We start from the raw sequence: 19889 nt of genomic DNA, 5'->3' as shown, positions 1-19889 counted from the left end.
CGACAGAGATGGCAAGAATGTGTGGATATCCTGCGACACTCAAAGCAGATGCATTTCCAACGATAAAGTCAAAGAAATCTGCCGCCAGACCCCCATTGAATCTGCCGGAGTGTGTGAGCAATTCAGGGACAAAGGACCTCGCTAGCACGGCAAGCAATGGCGGCAGTTTGTTCCCGCAGACGAGCGAGCTAAACCCCCTGGATGTCTTGGCTCACACCGTCTCTTATGCCACCGAAGATGATTAAGAGAAGAATATCGACTCTAGCTTCCCTGGCCTCCTGACATCAACTCCAAAACTGGACAGATCAGCTTTCAGGAAAAGAGCGCGGATGAGGGTATGTCTACAAATTATATTAATTGATGAAAATTGGGCTGTCTGCACTCTCAAAGTGCATGTTGTTGCCAAATGTATTTCATATGCTGTAAACCTAGTTCATAGCTGTTAGTTTCCTTTAATGCCAAACAAACACATACCAATCGTTGGTTAGAAGGCGATCGCCGAATTCGTCCTCGCTTTCTCCCGTGTCGCTGGCTGTCGTGTCGTTTTCGTCGGTTTCGCTTGCATACGGTTCAAACCGATATGGCTCAATAGCTTCAGTTCCTTCTTCAATTTCGTTTTCGCTACCTGCCTCCACACTACAACCATCTGTTTCAATACATGCGTAATCTGTTGAATCGCTTAAGCCGCTGAAATCCGAGTCTGAATCCGAGCTAATGTCGCTATAGCTTGCTGTTCTATGCGCCATGTTTGTTTGTGTTGGCTTCACTATGTGACGTCACAGGAAAATGGACGGGTGTATATAACGATGGTTAAAATCAGGCACTTTGAAGCTTTTTTTAGGGCTATTGCATGATGGGTAAAATTTTGAAAAAAACTTTGAAAAATAAAATAAGCCACTGGGAACTGATTTTTAATGGTTTAAACCCTTCTGAAATTGTGATAATGTTCCCCTTTAACAGAACTGTCTCTGGGAGGTTGGTTTGGGCCCGTACGTCACAATATATATATATATATTAGTGGTGCAACGGATCAACATTGATCCGTGAGGATCAATATCTTCGGATCGGCACACTCGTGTGATCCGTTTGCTTTATGAAGAAAAAAAAAAGCTTGCGCATGTTCAGACTCCACTACAAAGGCTCCTCCATGCTCGTGCTCGCACCACAGCCTGAAGTACCAGCAATGGCTGACATCTACTGGGTACGCCTCCTCCCGGGAAGGAGTGAAGGACAAGGACTGCTCCAACTGTTCTATCAGTGAAAGCCCTGGCTGACTGAGCTGCGTCCGTATGTACCGCCACCTGTTATAATCACCAGTCAGACGACTCATACCAGGAGGTCTTAGACTCCTATATATGTTGGAACTCAGGGTGTGGCTGATCATTGCAACAACTAGCATGGTATAAGATGGACACCATTGCTGTCCCACATTGTTCCCTTGCTCTCTGTCCCGCGTACCAAGCCAAAGACAAAGACAGGACTTCCCGGGGTACACGGTCGAATGCCTTCTCCAAGTCCACAAAGCACATGTAGACTGGTTGAGCAAACTCCCATGCACCCTCAAGGACCCTGCCGAGAGTATAGAGCTGGTCCACAGTTCCACGACCAGGACGAAAACCACACTGTTCCTCCTGAATCCGAGGTTCGACTATCCGGCGTAGCCTCCTCTCCAGTACACCTGAATAGACCTTACCGGGAAGGCTGAGGAGTGTGATCCCACGATAGTTGGAACACACCCTCCGGTTCCCCTTCTTAAAGAGAGGAACCACCACCCCGGTCTGCCAATCCAGAGGTACCGCCCCCGATGTCCACGCGATGTTGCAGAGTCTTGTCAATCAAGACAGCCCCACAACATCCAGAGCCTTAAGGAACTCCGGGCGGATCTCATCCACCCCGGGGCCTTGCCACCGAGGAGCTTTTTAACTACCTCGGCAACCTCAGCCCCAGAAATAGGAGAGCCCACCACAGATTCCCCAGGCCCTGCTTCCTCATAGGAAGACGTGCTGGTAGGATTGAGGAGGTCTTCGAAGTATTCCCTCCACCGATCCACAACATCCGCAGTCGAGGTCAGCAGAACACCATCCTCACCATACACGGTGTTGACATTGCACTGCTTCCCCTTCCTGAGGCGGCGGATGGTGGTCCAGAATCGCTTCGAAGCCGTCCGGAAGTCGTTTTCCATGGCTTCCCCGAACTCCTCCCATGTCCGAGTTTTTGCCTCCGCGACCGCTGAAGCCGCACATCGCTTGGCCTGTCGGTACCTGTCTGCTGCCTCCGGAGTCCTATGAGCCAAAAGAGCCCGATAGGACTCTTTCTTCAGCTTGACGGCATCCCTTACCGCTGGTGAACACCAGCGGGTTCTAGGATTACCGCCACGACAGGCACCAACCACCTTGCGGCCACAGCTCCAATCGGCCGCCTCGACAATAGAGGCACGGAACATCGTCCACTCGGACTCAATGTCTAGTGCCTCCCTCGTGACATGTTCAAAGTTCTTCAGGAGGTGGGAATTGAAACTCTCTCTGACAGGAGACTCTGCCAGGCGTTCCCAGCAAACCCTCACAATGCGTTTGGGCCTGCCAGGTCTGCCCGGCATCCTCCCCCACCATCGCAGCCAACTCACCACCAGGTGGTGATCGGTAGAAAGCTCCGCCCCTCTCTTCACCCGAGTGTCCAAAACATGAGACCGCAAATCCGATGACACAACTACAAAGTCGATCATGGAACTGCGGTCGAGGGTGTCCTGGTGCCAAGTGCACATATGGACACCCTTATGTTTGAACATGGTGTTTGTTATTGACAATCTGTGGCGAGCACAAAAGTCCAATAACAAAACTCCACTCGGGCTCAGATCCGGGCGGCACATTCTTCCCAATCACGCCTCTCCAGGTTTCACTGTCGTTGCCAACATGACCGTTGAAATCCCCCAGTAGAACGAGGGAATCACCCGGGGGGGGGCACTCTCCAGTACTCCCTCGAGTGAATCCAAAAAGGGTGGGTAATCTGAGCTGCCGTTTGGCGCGTAAGCGCAAACAACAGTCAGGACCCGTCCCCCCACCCGAAGGCGGAGGGAGGCTACCCTCTCGTCCACCGGGTTGAACTCCAACGTGCAGGCTTTGAGCCGGGGGGCAACAAGAATTGCCACCCCAGCCCGTCGCCTCTCACTGCCGGCAACGCCAGAGTGGAAGCGAGTCCAGCCCCTCTCAAGAGAACTGGTTCCAGAGCCCTTGCTGTGCGTCGAAGTGAGTCCGACTATATCTAGCCGGAACTTCTCCACCTCACGCACTAGCTCAGGCTCCTTCCCCCCCAGCGAGGTGACGTTCCACGTCCCAAGAGCTAGCTTATGTAGCCGAGGATCGGACCGCCAAGTGCCCTGCCTTCGGCTGCCGTCCAGCTCACACTGCACCCGACCTCTATGGCCCCTGCTATGGGTGGTGAGCCCATTGGAGGGGGGACCCACGTTGCCTCTTCGGGCTTTGCCCGGCCGAGCCCCATGGGGACAGGCCCGGCCACCAGGCGCTCGCCATCGTGCCCCACCTACGGGCCTGGCTCCAGAGGGGGGCCCCGGTGACCCGCGTCCGGGCGAGGGAAATCTGGGTTCCTTGTTTGTGTTCTTCATAGAGGTCTTCGAGCTGCTCTTTGTCTGATCCCTCACCTAGGACCAGTTTGCCTTGGGAGACCCTACCAGGGGGAATGGAAGCCCCCGGACAACATAGCTCCTAGGATCATTGGGACACGCAAACTCCTCTACTCTGGCAGCTCAGAGAGTTTTTAACCGTTGTCGGTTAAAAACATAGCTATGGGCTCCACTTTGGACACACCTGCTGTAGGCTACGAGGAGCTAGCAGCTACACAACAGCTAAGCTAAAACAGCACATTTAATCATATCAAATAATTATAGTTGCTTTATTCGTACACAAAGTCTCCAAAACAGAAGTCTGATCGAAAGTATCCAGTAACAAACGTGTCCGCATCGTTCAACTTTCTGCGCCATGAGCTTGACTTAATGAATTATAGTGGCCACTAGGTGTTGTGAAAGATCAAATTAACATTGCAAAAGCATCCGTTTTAATTTTAGTGTTTTTATTATATTTGTGTCAATATGTATAAGCATACTTTGTGGCTTTCACCAGTAGGGTCGCGATCGCCATAAGGGTCAGTCGATACCGCTTTGGGCTCCGCAACCCTAATGCCGCCCTCCAGTGGTCCACAGAGGCTGAAAAGGCTTTCATTGACCTCAAACATGACCTGTCCTCCACCTCCGCTTTTGCTGCCCTTTTTCTTGGATGTTTCTGAAAGTGCCTTTTTTCAGGAACAAAAGGGGGAGGAGGTGTGAGGGGGAGAGCTGGACGAAGTGGCAGGGGAGAGGGAAGTCTGGGCTTTCCTGCTTAGGCTGCTGCCCCCGCGACCCGACCTCGGATAAGCGGAATAAGATGGATAAATGGAGGAAATGACTGGTGTCTGATAATCACATTAGTAACACAATAACAATCATGTGTCTGAGTACACCTATTAATCAAATTATTCTAACACGTCATGTTCATGTTAATGATGGAATATAAAGTTAGTAAACATGTGAGAGTAAGAAGTAAACAAACCTGTTCTGTGTAACACAACTTAGGGTTTCTTGAAAACAGCCTCCAGTAGTTGACGTAGTCTCTTGTTCTCTTCTTTTGTCCGAGAAAGTTCCTCTTTGTACTCTGCTATAGTTCTTTCACATATTTTCACACAATCCCAACACTTTACACTCACACTTGATCTTAACTAAGCGATGTGTTGATTACTTCCGCCTCTCTTTGTTAGCAGCTAACAAGCTAAGCTAACGAGCACGCTAAGCTAACTAGCATGCTAAGCTAACTAGCGCGCTAAAACAACTAGCAAGCTAAGCGGGCCTAATAATGTCCAAAGTTGACTGAGACGAGTGGAGTTTATCCTGACACGGAGGATGAATAAAGTGTAGTTAGTAGCGATGTGAGGAGATGTGCCGAGGCTTAGAAGCGTGTGTGAAGTAAAGGAAGACTTTGCTGCAAAGCGCATATCCTCCACGCATGCGTCACTTAGGGGCGGGGCCAAAGAGTCATAGTGATGGGCAAGTCATGAACGATTCATTCTAAATGTATGTTTTCATGGTGTCTACACAAAATAGCATCCATCCATTTATCTACCGCGTGTCCCTTTCGGGGTGGCGGGGGGTGCTGGAGCTTATCTCAGCTGCATTCGGGCGGAAGGCGGTGTACACCCTGGACAAGTCGCCACCTCATCGCAGGGCTAACACAGATAGACAGACAAGTATATAAACTGTATTTGACTTTAAATCAGATAAATATAATTCAACAACAACACAATTTGCAGACTATTATTACTGGTTTGCTGGTTTGCTGGTTTTACTGGTGTAAAATTCCGCATCCGAGAGATCACAACCATTGCAGCCATGCGTCCAAAACGTAACATCATCTTGCAGGGACATAAGGACAAGCAAAAGTAAAGTGTCTGTTTTACAATATAATAATCTATTTAATAAGACATTTCCAGAGAATACCTTTTTTTTGGAGTATTTATTGGAGGCCTCAAAAGACAAAGGCCGTCTGTTTACAGGAGAGTGTCGGTGAGGCACACACCTTTTATCTTATCTCAGGAATGCATGGGGGAAGGGTTGGAGACAAGCGGGAAACTCTTAGTTAGGAAAAGTGTAGCTGCTGACAGAAGCACATTGTATATGTGATGGACCCGAGTGGCGGAATATTAAAATCTAGTAAAATTTTACTTAAAACAAATGTAAATATTAAGAACTCAATGTAGTGAGAGCAACCGTCCAGGCCTGGCCCTAACCAATCTGGCGCCCTAGGCAAGATTTTAGGTGGCGCCCCCCCACATCGGCAGTGAAGTGTATATACTCACAAGAAACCGAATAGCTTTGTCTTTGACCTTTTTTTTTTTTTTACTTACAACTATACCTAATATATAAAGGGGTGGAAAAGTGACTATTACCTGCAGGGCAAACATAGCTAACCAGAAGGCAATAACAATGTAAACAAAAAACAGCTGCTTACAAGATCTAATACAAATGTCCCTGAAAAATGTAAGGTGGGAGTACTGTAATTACCTAACGTTACATTATTATTTTCCATAACAATTTAGCCCCTCCACAATATTAACCCGACGTTAAAACAGAACTAGCTATTTATTGATTGGCAATTGCCGAATCATGTGACATTAGCTTAATGCTAAAAAGCCGGGTTACTATCACATTCTGTAACAGACAAATAATTTCATGTTCGGCTCACCTACCTATTACCTCTGTCTTTTCTCGTTTCTCCTCCTCTTCTTTTCTCTTTTTTCTTCCCTGGGCACCTGACAGTTTTGGCCGTTTTGACATCTTGTGTTGATTTTTTGATGTGGTGACGTCCAAAAAGAGTCATGATACGGGAAGGGAGGGGGCGCACCGTGCGGGGGGAGAGGGGGCGTAATGTTGTAACAAATAATATTTCTATTAAATAGGCTTTACTTTGCATTTTAATTAACGTGGGATTATTTTTTGTATTTAGAAATAATAGTACCAACTTTTTTTCTTTTCTTTTTTTTTCTCCAACATTTGTGGCACTGGCGTGGCGCCCCCTCATGGACGGCGCCCTTAGCATTTGCCTATACGGCCTATGCCACGGGCCGGCCCTGCAACCGTCCCAAAATAAGGAAAGATAATGATGCTCATTTACAATTTATTCAATACAAATTAAAAATACAGTCAAGTTGATAACACTAAAAATACCATTTGGTAAACAATAATATAGGTGAGGGTACAGCCACGACAGGCATGGCTCTGCTCACTTCCACGGTGTCCTCCTGCACACAAATTAAATCGGAGGCAGGCCACGGGGATAAAATAATCTAAAAACACGGAGACACTCTCAGGGCTGACGTCACACTTACACGCAAGGCTCTGCTGTAGTTCAGCGTAGAAATATTGAGTACGCCCACTCTCCTCACCAGTCTCTGGTGGGACCTACGTGGCCGTACGCGTCCCGTCTCTCCCCGCCTCTTGGTCGCTCCCAGGAGTCACCGCAGCTCTCTGGGTCCCGACCGCTCCTGCCCACAGGACCACACAGCCAGCGTACAACGCCCGAGCCCGCAAGCCCACAGCCAAAGGCAATTGATCACCCCCACAGATCCACAATCCACGACACTTACTTCGGAGGCAGAGTTTCTTCTGCCCCTGCGTGTTGTGGGCTTCTTGGGGTTCACTCCGGTAGCTTGCGGGGTCTGCTGCGTAGTCCTGGATTCCTTCCCAGCCTGCGGGCGTCCACCCGGACGCTCTTGGCAAAGCCTGTCGATACTCTCCGGTTCCCCTTCCTTCTGTTCCTCCCTCCTTTAAATGTGTGAAGTCCTAATGCTCCACAGGTGCGTCTGATTTTAGGCGCCGTTCGATTGGCACTTTGGTTGTCAGGGGCAACAAGCTAAAAGGGGCAACGTCTTAAAATGCCAGCAAAGTCCACAAGGAGTAAAAACATGCAATTAAAAAGACAATCAAATTCTAAAGTGTAAAAACATGCAATTAAAATCCACAGCAATAAAAACAATAAGACATGCATGGCAATGAAACATTAAAAAATAAAATCCCCTACTTGTGTCCCATCACATCTGTATGTTATATAATTTCATAGTTGGTTAGAGTAAATAAATACAATGTATAAATATAAGTTCATATTTACATTTAATGTGATTAGAAATGTATTTCCTTTGGTTAATTCATGCAAGTATATGTTAACCTTATTTTTGTTACAAAAACCCATGTCAATTGGAGAGGAACATATTTTTTGTTCCGGTTTGGTCACATTGTTGGGGGGACGATTGATATGTGACGGAATAAGGGAAGCAGCATGAGACAGCAAGCATTCGATGTGAGAGGTTAATGGAGTCTTGGCTTGAAAATAAACTTTATTCCCTCTGAGTTTGTGAGGCCAGTGAGGTATGATAATGTATGTGAAATCAATGTGTTTTCTTTTATTTGATATCAAACTAATTGTAAGTTCTGTTTTTCTTATTTATTAGTTCTGACGGCATTATTTTGGCATTATTTTGGCGTCATTGTTAGCGAGAAGAAGGCGTAGCTGAAATTAAAGTTGGACTTTAAAAAATTGCTGAATGTCATCGTATCAATTAGGGCACAGATGGTGCCATGTCTCTCTTACACAGTGTCAGTCCGTTTACAATTTTGGGGCCCTGTTGCTCACCAAAATACTGACTTAATGGACCACAATGGAAACAAGCCTTTTGGCTTTTTGTGCCATCCATTTGCCTTTTTAAAGCATTGCATGGATTAAATTCTTTAAGATGTCAATAAACTTCTCAATCAACCAATCAATCAATCAAATCCCCCACTTGGCCGTCAGTGTCCTGTCCGTTACAACTTCTTCACAACTCCCCAAGATAGGAGACACTCAGCATCCTTGGGAAGTGGACCCCAGGGGCTGGCGTATGTATGTTTATGTGGTGTTTTATGAGCCCTCACATTCAGTGGATGTCAGCATGATGGGACATTGTTTACCAGAGACTGGCTGGGTGAGGACACCCGAGGCCCACGCAAAACAGGAACAACATTCTTCCTACAAAACACCAATTGTGATGCACCATTAGATGCTGAAGTGAATTAATTAACTCATATTATGTTTTGCTTATGGTGAAGGTTTATATTCACCTTGGAGAAAGCGAACGACCAAGTTTAAGTAAATAGTAGTATTTCAGTTTGAGCACATAATAAGATAAGGCCCCTTAGTTTGATATTCCCAGGTGGGCTGGATCACTCCTCATAGGGAAGAGGCGTTAATTTGGACTTCGGAATACAAATTACTATTAACAAAAGCGGCTTACAACTCCCACGTTCGGTGCTTCCTTTTACAAACCCCGTTTCCATATGAGTTGGGAAATTGTGTTAGATGTAAATATAAACGGAATACAATGATTTGCAAATCATTTTCAACCCATATTCAGTTGAATATGCTACAAAGACAACATATTTGATGTTCAAACTGATAAACATTTTTTTTTTTACAAATAATCATTAACTTTAGAATTTGATGCCAGCAACACGTGACAAAGAAGTTGGGAAAGGTGGCAATAAATACTGATAAAGTTGAGGAATGCTCATCAAACACTTATTTGGAACATCCCACAGGTGAACAGGCAAATTGGGAACAGGTGGGTGCCATGATTGGGTATTAAAGTAGATTCCATGATATGCTCAGCCATTCACAAACAAGGATGGGGCGAGGGTCACCATTTTGTCAAGAAATGCGTGAGCAAATTTTTGAACAGTTTAAGAAAAACCTTTCTCAACCAGCTATTGCAAGGAATTTAGGGATTTCACCATCTAAGGTCCGTAATATCATCAAAGGGTTCAGAGAATCTGGAGAAATCACTGCACGTAAGCAGCTAAGCCCGTGACCTTCGATCCCTCAGGCTGTACTGCATCAACAAGCGACATCAGTGTGTAAAGGATATCACCACATGGGCTCAGGACCACTTCAGAAACCCACTGTCAGTAACTACAGTTGGTCGCTACATCTGTAAGTGCAAGTTAAAAACTCTCCTATGCAAGGCGAAAACCGTTTATCAACAACACCCAGAAACGCCGTCGGCTCGGCTGGGCCTGAGCTCATCTAAGATGGACTGATACAAAGTGGAAAAGTGTTCTGTGGTCTGACGAGTCCACATTTCAAATTGTTTTTGGAAACTGTGGACGTCGTGTCCTCCGGACCAAAGAGGAAAAGAACCATCCGGATTGTTATAGGCGCAAAGTTGAAAAGCCAGCATCTGTGATGGTATGGCGGTGTATTAATGCCCAAGACATGGGTAACTTACACATCTGTGAAGGCGCCATTAATGCTGAAAGGTACATACAGGTTTTGGAGCAACATATGTTGCCCTCCAAGCAACGTTACCATGGACGCCCCTGCTTATTTCAGTAAAACAATGCCAAGCCACGTGATACATCAACGTGGCTTCATAGTAAAAGAGTGCGCGTACTAGACTGGCCTGCCTGTAGTCCAGACCTGTCTCCAATTGAGAATGTGTGGCGCATTATGAAACCTAAAATACCACAACGGAGACCCCCGGACTGTTGAACAACTTAAGCTGTACATCAAGCAAGAATGGGAAATAATTCCACCTGAGAAGCTTCAAAAATGTGTCTCCTCAGTTCCCAAATGTTTACTGAGTGTTGTTAAAAGGAAAGGCCATGTAACACAGTGGTGAACATGCCCTTTCCCAACTACTTTGGCACGTGTTGCAGCCATGAAATTCTAAGTTAATTATTATTTGCAAAAAATAAAAAATAAAGTTTATGAGTTTGAACATCAAATATCTTGTCTTTGTAGTGCATTCAATTGAATATGGGTTGAAAAGGATTTGCAAATCATTGTATTCCGTTTATAATTACATCTAGCACAATTTCCCAACTCATATGGAAACGGGGTTTGTATGTTTTATAGTGTTTTGGTTATGTCTGTCTACCGTCGCGACCGTCGTCAAAACCTGCTGGACATTGGTTTTCTACACAGGATAGCTGTTTCGAGCAATTTCCACCGCTTGCACAACATACCGGACGAGATAGTGAGACCGCCAGAATCTCAGTGGATTGTTATCGGACCCGGCAGGCGACGCAACGCGACAAAAGCAGTGACAAAGACTGTTACAACTTGGCCTGAGGATGCACTCCCCCAGCTACAGGACTGCTTTGCACACACTGCATGAGATGTTTTTGAAGACCAAGACCTGCCCACACACACAGAGTCGGTACTATCCTACATAAAGTACTGTATCGGCAATGTAACTGTGGAAAAAGCATCCGGGTTTACCCAAACCAGAAACCCTGGATGACAAGCCAGGTCCGCATGCTCCTCAATGCCCGTGACACCGCCTTCAGGTCAGGTGACAGTGCTCTGTACAGCGCTGCGCGAGCTGACCTGAAGAGAGGACTCAAAGAAGCCAAGACGGACTACAAAGAGAGGATCCAAGACCATCTCTCAAGCAACAACCCACGGCAGATGTGGCAGGGCATATAGCACATCACCAACTACAGAGGCTGTGACGCAACAACCGGGGACTGGGATGTATCGCTAGCAGAGGAGCTGAACTGCTTCTTTGCTCGCACAGAACCAGCAGGTGAATCACAGCCTCACCGCCCCCTTCCCCCCAGCCCCAAGCACTCCCACACTCACTCTTGAGGAGCACGAGGTCAGACGGGTGCTCAGGGCAGTGAACCCCAGGAAGGCGGCTGGTCCAGACTCAAAGCATGCTCAAAGCATGCTCTCAGCTCTCCTACATTGTCACTGTCCTCTTCAACCTCTCTTTGGCACAGGCACTCATCCCACCCTGCCTTAAATCCGCCACAATTATACCGGCACCCAAGAAAGCTGCCACAAACAACCTCATTGACTAGTAGTACTCACACCTGTCATCATATAGTGCTTCGAGAGGCTGGTCCTACACCGCATCCAAGCCTGCCTCCACCCCCACTCTAGACCCACAACGTCGTCCGGGCAAACAGATCCACGGACGACGCCATAACCATAGCTCTCCACTCTGCACTGAGCCACCTGGAACACCGGGGGAGCTATGACAGGATGCTTTTCATCGACTATAGCTCCGCCTTCAATACAATCATACCAGACATCCTTAACACCAAACTGCTGGACTACCTGTTTTTGGATTAAGGACTTCCTGACCAACCGACCCCAGACAGCGAAACTCTGCCCCCATCTCTCCTCCTCCCGCACACTCAGCATCGGCTCTCCACAGGACTGTTTGCTGAGCCCTTTTTTGTAATCCCTCTACATCCACGACTGTAGTCCAGCCCACCAGGAGAACACACATTGTCACTGTCCTCTTCAACCTCTCCTTGGCACAGGCACTCATCCCACCGTGCCTTAAATCCGCCACAATTATCCCGGTACCCAAGAAAGCTGCCACAAACAACCTCATTGACTATCGCCCAGTAGCACTCACACCTGTCATCATATAGTGCTTCGAGAGGCTGGTCCTACACCGCATCCAAGCCTGCCTCCCCCCCACTCTAGACCCACAACGGTTTGCCGACCGGGAAAACAGATCCACGGACGACGCCATAACCATAGCTCTCCACTCTGCACTGAGCCACCTGGAACACCGGGGGAGCTATGACAGGATGCTTTTCATCGACTATAGCTCCGCCTTCAATACAATCATACCAGACATCCTTAACACCAAACTGCTGGACTACCTGTTTTTGGATTAAGGACTTCCTGACCAACCGACCCCAGACAGTGAAACTCGGCCCCCATCTCTCCTCCTCCCGCACACTCAGCATCGGCTCTCCGCAGGGCTTTTTGCTGAGCCCTTTGTTGTAATCCCTCTACATCCACGACTGTAGTCCAGCCCACCAGGAGAACACCATCATCAAATTTGCCGATGACACAACGGTGGTTGGACCCATTACAGGGGGTATGAGTCTGCATACAGAGATGAGGTCCTGAAACTATCAGCGTGGTGTTCAGTGAATAACCAGGCACTGAACACCACAAAAACCAAGGAACTCATCTTTGACTTCAGGAAAAACACTGCAGACCCCGCCGCACTCTACATCAACGGTGAGGAGGTGGCGAGAGTCAGTTCTTTCAAGTTCCTCGTCACCCTCATATCTGCTGACCTCTCCTGGACCCCAAATACAACTGCGGTCATCCAGAAGGCCCAGCAGAGACTCCACTTTCTGAAGGTGCTGAGGAAGAACAGACTGGAGAAGCAGCTAAAGGTGACCTTCTATCGCTCGGCTGTCGAGAGCCTGCTGACGTACTGCATAACAGTGTGGCACGCCAGCTGCACTGAAGCAGACAAAAAGGCGATTCAGAGGGTCATAAACTCTGCACAAAAAATCATCGGCTACCCACTCCCCTCCCTGAAGGATTTACACAACTCCCGTTGCCTCAACAAAGCAAAAAACATTACCAATGACAGCACGCACCCTGGCTTCCACCTGTTTGACCTGCTACCACCGGGCAGGCGCTACAAGTGCATCAGAGCCAGAACAAACAGGCTCAGAGACAGCTTCTTTCCCAGAGCTGTCACCATCTTGAACTCAAACTTATAATAAATTATTCACCCCTATATAATATCCTACCCTAATACCCTACTGTGCAATATTACCCTTCGAGTGCAATACGTCCGACACTGATTGTCATTACTTTATTACTCCGGTACTCTTGTTTTGCTCTGTATATTGTACAGTATTTTGTATATTGTTTTGTATATTGTACAGGATTGCTTATTGTTTTTATTAGATAGTAGTCTGTTTATTTCAATTCTTATATTTTATCTTTATTACTTCTTATGTGATTCATTTTTAATCCATATTTGTTTCCACTACCGCACCTTAAATTGGAGTCCTTAATCTCGTTATATGCAAATATAATGACAATGAAGTCCATCAGGGGCGTCACTAGCTTTTAAGGACAGGGAGGGCTTAGCCCCCAGGAGAGCGAACGTAGCGCACGAGTACAAAACTACACAAAATACTAACAAATACTTAGAAATTATTCACTGTTATTATTATTTTAAAAATGCACGGGTACAAAATGAAATGCTCCCCGGGACGATGGCTTTTAACCATTTTTTTTCTTTTTCTTTTTATGTATTTATTCATTTAACATGTTATATTAAATGTCTTGGTTTTTCCTCCCTCTGAAAATCCTATGAAATGTTTAACAAGCCATCCTATAATAATACAACAGCTATTAATGTAACGATACAATAAAAAACATATATTTAATGATGTTTTTTTCATTATTTTAACATTAGGCTAATGTATATTACTTTATATAGATTCTACAAGAGTGATGTGGGCATTTTCTATATGAACAAGTCCAAGGACCGCAGGCAAGGTCGCAGAGAAAATGCGGACTGGATTTTGAGTGATGTGGGCATTTTCTATATGAACAAGTGGAATGGATTGGATACCGACACACTAAAGGGGCTCTCTACCTTAAAGTACCAATGATTGTCACACACACACACTAAGTGTGGTGAAATGTGTCCTCTGCATTTGACCCATCCCCTTGTTCACCCCCTGGGAGGTGAAGGGAGCAGTGGGCAGCAGCGGTGCCGCGCCCGGGAATCATTTTTGGTGATGTACGCTATGAAGTGAGGGGAAACTGAGTGAATAATGACAGTTTATATGATTATTTATTTAAACTCATATTCGGGCCACTTTATAATGAATATGTCGGCATGTATTTGTTAAAAAAAAAAATTTAAAAAAAAATATATACCGGTATATATATATATATATATATATATATATATATATATATATACATATATCATACTTGCCAACCTTGAGACCTCCAATTTCGGGAGGTAAGGGGGTGGGGGGCGTGGTCTGGGGGCGTGGTTAAGATATATATATATATATAAGAAATGCTTGACTTTCAGTGAATTCTAGCTATATATATATATATATATATATATATATATATATATATATATATATAGATATATATATATATATATATATAAATAAAATAAATACTTGAATTTCAGTGTTCATTTAATTACACATATACACACACATAACACTCATCTACTCATTGTTGAATTAAGGGTTGAATTGTCCATCCTTGTTCTATTTTCTGTCACTATTTCAGAACACACACATTATACAAATATACATTATAAAATCAATAAGAAAACGGGAGCTCTAATTTGGGAGTCTGAATTAGGATCAGAGGTTCCTATATAAACATTGCGTACTCACGTCGCCATTTTGTATTGATTACTGCAGCTGTGCACTGGATTCATTCACAAATACAAACTACAACTCACAAACACTTTAGAGTTAGGCTCCACCATCAGAATGTGTACTTAAACTTATAAAGATCACATGGATATTATTCAGTGAGTTGATTCACCAAAACTAACCTGTTATACAGGAGGAAAAAGCACACAGGACGTTTCAATTGTTCACAGACTGGTCGCGCTCATCAGAATGACAAGACACTTCCGGTCTGCAGGTGATAGCATTCAATTGGGAAGAAACGCCCTACTGTCCCCTACTGACCAATGTGAATACTGATAAATGTGTAATGACAGCTCCAAAAACGAATTCAAACCACAAAATAAAATAAATAAATCAACACAAAAATGTGACACATTATGGGTGGGTCACATATGCATGTACAGTAGATGGCAGTATTGTCCTGTTTAAAAGTGTCACAACATTGCTGTTTATGGCAGACGAACTGCTTTATGGTAGACGCTGTTGTTGTTGTCAACACGTCACTCAGGTGCGCATGGAGCTGGAGGGGGCGTGGCCTCCAGCTCCGCCTGAATTTCGGGAGTTTTTCGGGAGAAAATTTGTCCCGTGAGGTTTTCGGGAGAGGCGCTGAATTTCGGGAGTCTCCCGGAAAATCCGTGAGGGTTGGCAAGTATGATATATATATATATATATATATATATATATATATATATATATATATATATATATATATATATATATATATATATATATATATATAACAGCAAATTATTTAGGGGGGCTTAAGAATATTTTAGGGGGGCTTGAGCCCCCCTAAAATAGGCCTAACAACGCCAATGAAGTCCATTCTATTCTATTCTATTCTCTATTCTTATGCTACTGTTGTTTCAATACATTGTTAAAAATTTGAATATTTTTACGAAAATAAGTTGTATGTCTTTGTTTTGAAAATGTAAAATGGACAAGTTTACTTTTATTTTCAGAATGTTGAAATAGTTGTACCGGGGGTGGGACGTGTACTTGTTTCTCTCGCGAGATCTGGAAGAGTGGGGTTCTTACTTGTTTGTCTCGTGAGATCTGACAACACTGCGCGCGAACCAAACACGGCGAGGACAAAGCAAGATGGCGTCTGACGATGAAGACGTTATTGCAGTCGTCACAGTTCAGTGTTCTTAATCTGTGCGTCCATGTACACATATATGTCCTTTATTACACTCTATTAAATAGAGTAAACATCGTTAATAACTGTTTGCATCCGGTTATATTAGTCTGAGCGCACTTTGATGCTTCTCGAGCTAGCTTAGCCTGCTAGTTAGCTTAGCTTGTTAGCCGCTAACAAAGAGAGGCGGAAGTGATGAAAACACATCGCTAAGCAGAGATCAAGTGTGAGTGTAAAGTGTTGTGATTGTGTGAAAATGTGCGAAAGAACGATAGCAGAGTACGAGGAGGAACTTTGTCCAACAAAAGAGGAGAAGGAGCGACAACATGAAAAACATCAAGTTGTGTTACACAGAACAGGTTTGTTTACTTCTTACTCTCACATCTTTACTAACTTTATATTTATTATTAACACTATTCTTGAATAGATTGTCTATAGGAAGATGAATTGTCATGTGAGGATGATGCACTGATTGTTTTATTTTGTTCATAAAAACGAGACAGTTTCAGACACACAATATTTATGAGAGGTTGATGTTCCTCTCAGTGTGTAACAATGTGTATCAACATGTTTTTATTTTTGCAAACCAGTAATTATAGTCTGCAAATGATGTGTTGTTGTTGAGTGTCGGTGCTGTCTGGAGCTCGGCAGAGTAACCGTGTAATACTCTTCCATATCAGTAGGTGGCAGCCGGTAGCTAATTGCTTTGTAAAGGCAGGTAAAAAGGTGTCTTATGCTTAAACCAAAAATAAACAAAAGGTGAGTGCCGCTAAGAAAGGGCATTGAAGCTTAGGGAAGGCTATGCAGAACGAAAGTAAAACTGAACTGGCTACAAAGTAAACAAAAACAGAATGCTGGACGACAGCAAAGACTTACTGTGGAGCAATGACGGCGTCCACAATGTACATCCGAACATGACATGACTATCAACAATGTCCCCACAAAGAAGGATAAAAACAGCTGAAATATTCTTGATTGCTAAAACAAAGTAGATGCGGGAAATATAAGACATGAAACTGCTACAGGAAAATACCAAAAAAAGAGAAAAAGCCACCAAAATAGGAGCGCAAGACAAGAACTAAAACACTACACACAGGAAAACAGCAAAAAACTCCAAATAAGTCAGGGTGATGTGACAGGTGGTGACAGTACACCTACTTTGAGACAAGAGCTATAGTGATGCATGGTTGGTTATGGTTTAAATTCATATCCAACAATTGCGACAACAACTTTTTATAGTCAACTGAGTTTATGATTTCTGCTGGTGGTGTGCCTCTGGATTTTCTCAACGCAAAAAATGTGCCTTGGCTCAAAAAAGGTTGAAAAACACTGTAGTATTGTATATGTGGATGGGGGCCCTGCTTTGGAAATAACGTGTACTCCTTTCAGAGATCACATTTAGTTCCACTTCAAACATTCACATGTTGCACAATGAGATGAGTGCTGTAGCACAAGCGTGGGATACCGTGAACAGTTGTGGAACTTTCTAACGAACACAGTGGAAAGTATTTTGAGAAAAATGAAATGACGCAGATATTGCCTTCTCCTTTTCCTGTTAACTTGAGAGAGAAAACGGGACCTCGTTGGAAGCGCGATGTATGAGCAGACGTCGTTTGGGTATAACAAAATTGTGTCTGCCAATGTAGTTTACAATGTCAATACATCAGTAGTTGTCAAACTTTTTTTGCCAAGGACCACCTCAGGAAATACTTGGATCTCCAAGTACCACCATCATGAACAGCATTGAAATACAGTAGCATATTAGGCCTTAATTATTCATTAAAAACAAGGAAGAAACTTTATTTAACAAGTATATTCAATATTTTAGCCACTGTAATAGTACACAGAGTTTGAACAGTAACATTGTGTTTGAATATAGGAAAATAAAACACTGTACTTAAATAAATAATATTTGGCGTACCACTAGTGGTACACTTACATCAGTTTTATGTGTATGTACATATATACATATATATGTGTGTTTATATGTATATGTGTGTGTATCAGGGATATAACGGTAAACAGTATAATGATAAACCGCAGTAAAATTCTGGACATTGGGTACTACCGTTTCTTTTTTAATTATTGAAAACCCTCATTTAGTAATGCATTTTAGGCAACATTGCTCACTTCCTGGAAATGCTGCGGCGGCACCCGACGGAGGATTTTCCCCTTGAGCAGTCCCGTGATGAAACTTTGCGCTCGGCCTGGGACCAGGTGGATTACATCGACAGTCAGCTGGTGCGCCCGGGGAAAGCGCGGGTATTCCCCCACTTTTCAATTATTAGAGATAGGTTATACAGAGTGAGCCGTGACACTCAAACGGGAGAGGAATCCACCCAGTTGTTGGTGCCAAAACACGGCCAGGAAATTATCTTCCAGGCGGCGCATTGTAATCCCATGTCTGGCCACATGGGGTACGATAAAACACTCAATCGGGTCATGGTCCGATTCTATTGGCCGGGCAGACGTACGCCGGTGGTGTGCTGCCTGCCCGGATTGCCAGCTGGTGAATCCGGCGGCCATCCCGAAGGCGCCCTTGCGCCCATTACCGCTCATGGAGGTCCCATTCGAGAGAATTGGGATGGACCTCATCGGACCATTTCACCCGAGCACAAGGAGATATCGCTTTGTGTTAGTCTTGGTGGATTACGCAACGCGCTATCCCGAAGCAGTGCCCTGCGCTCCATCTCTGCCAAGAGTGTTGCGCAAGCTCTGTTTCAGGTCATCTCCCGAGTCGGAATCCCGAAAGAGATTCTGACGGACCAAAGCACGTCCTTTATGCCACGCACGTTAAAGGAACTATACGGGTCACTGGGAATTAAAGCGATCCGCACCAGTGTGTACCACCCACAAACAGATGGGCTGGTGGAACGGTTAAATAAAATGCTGAAAACCATGATCCGTAAGTTCACGCACGAGGACAAACCAAATTGGGATAAATGGCTGGATCCCCTAATGTTTGCGATGCGGGAGGTACCTCAGGCCTCCATAGGCTTTGCGCCTTTCAAGCTATTATACGGCAGAAGGCCGCGCGGAGTGCTGGACCTAATTAAGGAAAGCTTGGAGGAGGTTTCAAGCTCCACTAAAAACGAAATTCAGTACGTTATGGACCGGGAGAAAAAGGTACAGTACGGTGGAGAGGGAGTGCCTCGCCATCCGGTGGGCGGTCGGGACCCTCCCGTACTACCTGTTGGGGCGCGCCTTCAGTCTCTGCTCGGACCACAAACCACTCCAATGGCTCCACCGCATGAAGGATGCCAACGCACGGATCACCCGGTGGTACCTTGCGTTGCAACCCTACAACTTCCGGGTGGTCCACCGGCCGGGGACGCAGATGGCCGTAGCCGACTTTCTCTCTCGCCCCTCTACAGGGGGGGGACCTTAATCTGGCGGTGAAGGCATGTGGAAGGGGCGTGGTCCACGCGTTCTCTGTGGGCAGGGCGTGTGCAGGAGCCGGCTGTGAAGCAACTGACAGGTGAGGAGATATCTCAGCTGGAACGAGTTATCTAATCACCTGTCTCTTTATTAGCTGCGTCAGAGAGCATGAGAGGGGGTTGTCTAACAGGGAGTGGAGGCACGACACCCAGGCTGCTGAAAAGCACAGAAAGAGGACCGAGATAAAGACTTCTGAAAAGCATCAGAGACTGGGAGGAAAAAACACAAATAAAAGACAATTGTAAATCCACAGCGGAAAGGTGTCGCGTGGTAATATTGGTCCAAGAAAGAACCCAACGACAAGAAGACTGGTCACACAAGTTTATAGAAATACCGCAATACAACGAACAAAAGTCCAACGTATTTCCCCGTCAGAATTATCCAACCATCTGTTGTCACACCTGCCAGCTTGTCCCATTTCAGTCCTAACATGCCCAAACACGCATTTACCTCTGTGAACAAGTCATTACCTGTGGTTGTCCCTTTAATTGACTGCATGGCTGCCAGCTCCTC

The 19889-nt window shown here is 45.2% G+C and overlaps 2 protein-coding genes across 4 annotated transcripts in view; one reads left to right on the top strand and one right to left on the bottom strand.

Moving 5' to 3' along the window:
• The window catches only part of LOC133624015 (uncharacterized), an 11162-nt gene extending 6161 nt beyond the window's left edge, over positions 1–5001 (bottom strand). Inside the window, exon 1 of the mRNA XM_072916227.1 lies at positions 4599–5001. The gene's annotated coding sequence lies outside the window, so the exon portion shown is untranslated. The remainder of the gene's footprint in view (positions 1–4598) is intronic.
• Positions 1–19889, top strand: part of LOC140676656 (uncharacterized) — a 310270-nt gene that overhangs the window by 64638 nt on the left and 225743 nt on the right. The window contains exon 1 of one of the 3 annotated variants that reach the window (XM_072916163.1): positions 15907–16297. The exons of the other annotated variants lie outside the window; for them this stretch is intronic. Coding sequence (XP_072772264.1) covers positions 16195–16297 — 103 coding nt within the window. The 5' untranslated portion in view covers positions 15907–16194. Of the gene's footprint in view, positions 1–15906; positions 16298–19889 lie in introns of those variants that run through there. 3 annotated transcript variants of the gene reach the window in all.

This window comes from Nerophis lumbriciformis, linkage group LG26 (genome assembly GCF_033978685.3).
Source record: "Nerophis lumbriciformis linkage group LG26, RoL_Nlum_v2.1, whole genome shotgun sequence".
Lineage (NCBI taxonomy): Eukaryota > Metazoa > Chordata > Actinopteri > Syngnathiformes > Syngnathidae > Nerophis > Nerophis lumbriciformis.
The sequence above is the reverse complement of the archived record's forward strand: the minus strand, read 5'-3'. Positions and strand labels throughout refer to the sequence as shown.